The 6,000-nt window shown below is 44.2% G+C and overlaps 1 protein-coding gene across 2 annotated transcripts in view; it reads right to left on the bottom strand.

The window, feature by feature from the left end:
* Positions 1–907: 907 nt before the first annotated feature.
* cnot10 (CCR4-NOT transcription complex, subunit 10) overlaps positions 908–6,000 on the bottom strand; it is a 34,288-nt gene continuing 29,195 nt past the window's right edge. For both annotated transcript variants that reach the window (XM_080193971.1, XM_080193972.1), the window contains exons 17-19: positions 5,422–5,549; positions 3,198–3,273; positions 908–1,439 (exon numbers count right to left, since the gene is read on the bottom strand). In XM_080193971.1, the coding sequence (XP_080050097.1) occupies positions 1,291–1,439; positions 3,198–3,273; positions 5,422–5,549 (353 nt within the window). In that variant the 3' untranslated portion in view covers positions 908–1,290. The remainder of the gene's footprint in view (positions 1,440–3,197; positions 3,274–5,421; positions 5,550–6,000) is intronic.

Below are 6,000 nucleotides of genomic sequence, written 5' to 3'. Positions count from 1 at the left end.
TTTATTTGCTATATTTATGAATGCCTGTGTTTCAACTGGACACATTTTATAATACATTAGAATCTCACTGTCTCAAGCTAACCTAGCCGGCAGCCTGCTTGCTGGGGTGGAGAGTCCACACGGACAAGAAGTACAGCTGCATCTGATCATCCTCTGCTGTAATCGGGGCTGTTAGCTGCTGCTGGGTCGGCCCAGTGCACTAGAAGGTTCTGGGCACAGCTCTCAGTGGTGAATTCCAGTAGCCAGCAGCAACACTAACATTGCTGCAACTGTAAACCTCTCTGGCAAATCCAAGTCTGTGGTTTGGTGAAGTGAGATCCTCCTATAGTAGGGACTATACATCTGCTTTGTTCACCTCCCACCCTCCCTGATTAAAATTCGACTATAAAACTCTTTTGTTCTTTATTTATTTGGTATAATTCAACTTTTAATATCTTTTGCTAGGCTTTTCTTTACACGACTAATATCTCCAGGGATAAAAAATCTCCTCTGAAAAGCTGCCGCGTGCAAGCTTAGTAAAAGACTATTTACAAAAGGTAGACAGCAGTTAGGGAAATTTCCATAACTGTTCCGCATCGAGCTGCTTTGAACAAATCGGATTGCTGGAGATTTTATTTGGCTTCGTCTCTCTGCCCATCACTGTGCCCCATTTCAAGCTCAGCCAAATTAGTGGTGTCGCCAACACTCTGAAGCTGGACCAAAGTTACCTGTAAATTTGACCTAAAGGGACAGTGTCATTCACAGTACCATTTGCCAATCTTTCACATGTTCTCAGTGCCAGGACTCAACTAGCAATCCCCTCGGCAGTTTGACTAAAAGATAATATATAAAAGTGTTCCATAACACACGCACACACAGCATTAGTGGGTTGCTAAAGGGCCAACATAAAATGGTGTCTTTAACATAGTGCACTCATTGGATCGCTTTAATAAATGGAAATGTTAACAGAGAACAAACCTGAACAGCTATAAATACTGCAATTACAAATCATTACCCAGAAAAAACATTTAGAAAAACTCAGCAAACCTCCAAATTCTGGAAACATTATGAATCTATCCTAGTATTACGGCCAGGATACAGTTTTGAGGTCTAAGTGAGGTATAAACCTAAAACAAAAATGCTGTCTGCAGTTTTATCAGAGTGCCGATTGGAGAGGTCACAATCCATGCCAGTTAGCTGAAAATTCACGATGAGGTTCTTCTTCAAATCCACCCCACCATTTCTGATCCTCTTTTGCAGCTGCAATCACATCTGGAGGAATACATGTGCACAGTGACTGGCAATAAGGTCTCATTTCCGCTGGACGGTGTTGAACGGCGACGGCTGGATGGTTTGGATGGATTGAAACACTGGCTTCTTTTTCACATCAGAGTTCAGGGCTTTCAGTGAGGGCAACAGCTGATTCCTTTTGATGATCTGTAGCGCCAACTGAGTGTTCCCTAAAAACGATCACAGCCAGACACACTTATTAACGACGAGAATGCTGTTTGAGAATCACAGAATCCCTACAGTATCAAATGAGCCATTGAGCCCATTGACTCTGTACCGACCACAGTCCCACCCAGGCCCCACTCCCTCAACCCCACACATTTACCCTGCTTATCTGTCTGACACTGAGGGGCAATTTAGCATGGCCAATCAGCCTCACCCACACATCTTTGGACTGTGGGAGGAAACAGGAGCACCCAGAGGAAACGCAAACAGACACGGGGAGAATGTGCAAACTCCACACAGACAGTGACCCAAGGCCGGAATTGAACCCGGGTGCCTGGCGCTCTAAGGCAGCAGTGCTAACCACTGTGCCACCGTGCTGCCCAGAAATATAATTGAACAATGACTACTATCTATCAGTGAACAGGAAGGTAAAGGTCGCAAATTCTTAAACGTAAAATTTTAGCAAATTTAACATCTAGCAATAATGGTGTGCGTATAACATGTCTTGAACAGGATAGAATGGACAGAAGCATAGAACTTGGAGGCCATTCAGCCTTTCCAACCTGTTGCTGTGTCCCCACCCCCATCTTGGTTCCACATTCCTCAAGAGATCTACCCAACAAAATTCTATCAAATTTTCAATTGCCCTCAATCTTGACAGCTTCCTTGTTTGGAAGGGGTCGAGAGGTGGGGGTAGAGTGTTCCAGACTTTCACTAACCTGTGTGTGAAGAAGTGTTTCCTGACATCAGTCTGAATGGCCAAGCTCAAAGTTTCAGGTTGTGGAATTTACAGTGCAGAAGGAGGCTATTCGACTCATCAAGTCTGCACCCACCACAATCCCACCTCGGCCCTATCCCTATTACCCTAGCTAATCCCCTTGACACTAAGAGATAATTTTAACACAGCCAATTCACCTCACCTGCACATCTTTGGACTGTGGGAGGAAGCCAGGGCATCCAGAGGAAACCCACACAGACACAGGGAGAATGTGCAAACTCCACACAGACAGTGACCCAAGCCAGGTATCGAACCCGGGTCTCTGGCGCTGTGAGGCAGCAGCGCCACTGTGCTGCCCCTTTGTGCTGGACTCTCTATAGAAATAGTTTCTCTCACTTTCTCTAACCTATCAAATCCTTTACTCATTACAAATACCTCAATTAGATTATTTCCAAATCTTCTACACTTGAGAAAATACAAACCCAGTCCTATGCAACTGGTTCTGATAATTTAACCCATTTACCCTCAGTATTATTCGAGTGCCTGTCCAAATGTCAATTTATTCTTTGTGAGGTGCAATATCCAGAACAGAATGCAATACTGCAGAGGGTTATATGACTGTATCATACTGTCTGTGTGGAGTCTGCACGTTCTCCCCAAATTTCCTCCGAGTGCTCCAGTTTCCTCCCACAGTCCAAAAGATGTGCTCTGGTTAGGTGCATTGGCCATGCTAAATCCTCTCTGAGGTGCTGGAGTGTGGTGATTTGGGGATTTTCACAGTAACTTCATTGCAGTGTTAATGTAAGCCTAATTGTGAAACAAATAAACTTTAAACTTAAATTGAAAATAGAAAGAGAATATTTGTGCCAAGCTATTTCTCTGCCACCTCATCCCTCAGGAAAACTTCCTGTGCACACAACATAATAAAAACAATTAATGACTTATTCAAATAAGAGGAAATGCCTCCCACATATTTCAGTTACAAGGCAATATGTTAAACACAGCTAATGTAGTAACCTTAATCGAGGGTTAGGTATGAACATACCGTTCTGCAGCTCAAGGTAAACAGCCAGCAGAATACCTTCTGGAGGAATCTCTTTTGGATTAACCATCGAAGCAGCCTGCAGTTGGAAAAAAGACACAAAAATAGCTGATTGTACAGTTCCACTGCAGTTACCATTCTACAGTCCAGGCAAAAAAAGAATGGGGCAAATCTGCAGCACCTTACAAAAAACCCAAACAAACCTCAACTACCAGATCCTTGTCAACCAAAACTCAAAAATCACTTGTTGCCAATGTAAAGGGAGATAGCAGAAATCTTTTTATGAACTCTTTAGGTGAAAGATATAAAAAAAGACATGCACTACTCAAAATGAACAATAACTTCATTATGGTAAATAAGGAAATGACAGTCACAAACGGTTGGCACAGTGGTTAGCACTGCTGCCTCACAGCGCCAGGGACCCAGGTTCGATTCCCGGCTCGGGTCACTGTATGTGTGGAGTTTGCACGTGCTCTCCGTGTTTTGTGGGTTTTGCCGGGTGCTCCGGTTTCCTCCCACAGTCTGAAAGATGTGCTGATTGGGGTGCATTGGCTGCGCTAAATTCTCCCTCAATGTACCCGAACAAGCACTAGAGTGTGGCAACTAGGGGATTTTCACAGAAACTTCATTGCAGTGTTAATGTAAGCCTATTTGTGACACTAATAAATAAACTTCTTAAACTTTTGAGTCTGCTTCTCTGCCTGCCTCCCATTACCCTCAATTTCCTTCTCAATCAAACATCTAACAGTCTCAAATATATAATAGATGTGAATGCAAACCCATGTCGACTATCTTTGATCAGCTGGTGCCTTTCTTGATATTGTTTTATTTAATCGTTAATTGTAGGCTCCAGTCACTTTTGTCAATGCAGTAATAACTCTGCCCCTGTTTCTGAGCTGGAGTGTAATATTTGCCACACTCCAATGCTCTGTCTCTAATGAATTTTTGAAAAATTAACACACTCCTCACTTCACCCTCTTTCAGTGTTCTGAGTTACCTATTATCTGGACCTGAATTATGTTTAGCTCTTACATTCCCTGAAGTGAAACTCCGCTATATTGCTCTTCAATACTAGTAGAGAAAAGTGAAATAAGAGGCTTCTGAAATGAGGAAGTGTTTAGAATCATAGAATCCCTACAGCATAGAAGGAGGCCATTCAGCCCATCAAGTCTGCACTGACCACAATTCCTCCCAGGCCCTATTCCCATGTATTTACCATGTTCAGCGCCATGGCACTAAGGGTCAATTTAGCATGGCTAATGCACCTAACCCGCATATCTTTGGAGTGAGGGAGAAAATTGGAGCACCCGGTGGAAACCCATGCAGAAGACACAGGGAGAACGTGCAAACTCCCCACACAGTCACCCAATGATGGGAATTGAGCCCAGATCCCTGACGCTGTGAGGCAGCAGTGCTAACCACTGTGCTACCACGCCACACTGTCGAGACCACAATCAGATCAGTCACAGTTGTACTGAGAGTAGATTTGAGGGGCTGAATGGCACACTCCTGCTCCTATTTCTTATGATCTTTAAACCCAGATTGTTAGGACATGGAATGAACTAACCGTGGTGGAACAAGGATCCCTTTGTACGGGGTGAAGTGGATATGATTTCTCAATGTTATGGACATAGGACAGGGAGGCGGCCAGGTTATTTTGCTCTCAGATAACCAGCAAAGGGACTACAGGCCAAATTATTTCTGGTGCTGTAAAATTCTATGATTTGATGATCTTTGGCTGGAATCATACATATGTTCAGATCGCAATCCCTGAACCCGCAGTCCAGGAACAAGACCCTGGGCTGAAGGGCAGCAGCTAAAGGTTTTTAGGGCAGCAGATGTACAATTCCCAAGAGGTGGATGAGTTAACAAGAGGCCCGTTCAGGTGTCAAATGAGATTATAGCAAGGAGGAAGAAAGCACAATGCAGGTTTATCAGGATTTGAGGATTAGCGTACAAAGAGACAGTTTAGACACAGTTTAGCCTGCATGGTGTTTGCCAGCATCAATGTTAAATCACCAAAAGCATTCAGCCAGGATCTGGATCATTAGGGCGGAAGGAGAAGGGGGAAAAAACAAATCCCCCTCCCCAGGTGTGAGACACTGAAAAGTCTGAGAGTACACTGACCTCTCAGACTTGTCACAGTTACAGGACAGTGACATTGTCCATGGCATTGGATGTAGTCTAGAGGAATAGGGGTAAAACCGCACTGTTTTGTTTCTCTCACCTGGTGAAGACATTTGCGTGCCTTATCATATTCACTGCGGAGGCAATACGCGCTGCCGAGGTTGAAGAGCATCATTGCACAAGCAGACGAAACAGAATTAGGGTAACATTGCAGAATCTGCTTACCAGCTGTTAAGTACACAAAATTAAACCAGTTAGAATCACAGAGCAGTACATGCAGGGAGGAGCTCGTTCAGCCCATCACGCCTGCGCCAGCTCTTTTGACGAGTGATCCAGTCAATGACACTCCCCTGCTCTTTTCATAAGAACATAAGAAATAGGAACAGGAGTAGGCCATCTAGCCCTTCAAGCCTGCCCCGCCATTCAATAAGCTCATGGCTGATCTGAAGTGGATCAGTTCCACTTTCCCGCTTTCTCCCCATAACCCTTAATTCCCCTATCAAAAACCTATCTATCCGTGACTTAAATATATTTAGCGAGGTAGCTCCACCACTTCAACGGGCAGAGAATTCCAGAGATTCACCACCCTTTGAGTGAAGAAGTTCCTCCTCAACTCTGATCTAAACTGCACCCCCCACCCCCCTTATCTTGAGGCTGTGCCCTCTAGTCCTGCTATTCT

The sequence above is a fragment of the Carcharhinus amblyrhynchos genome, chromosome 8, assembly GCF_965287045.1.
Source record: "Carcharhinus amblyrhynchos chromosome 8, sCarAmb.v2.hapA, whole genome shotgun sequence".
NCBI lineage: Eukaryota > Metazoa > Chordata > Chondrichthyes > Carcharhiniformes > Carcharhinidae > Carcharhinus > Carcharhinus amblyrhynchos.
Note: the sequence above shows the minus strand (reverse complement) of the source record. Positions and strands in the feature narration are given on the sequence as shown.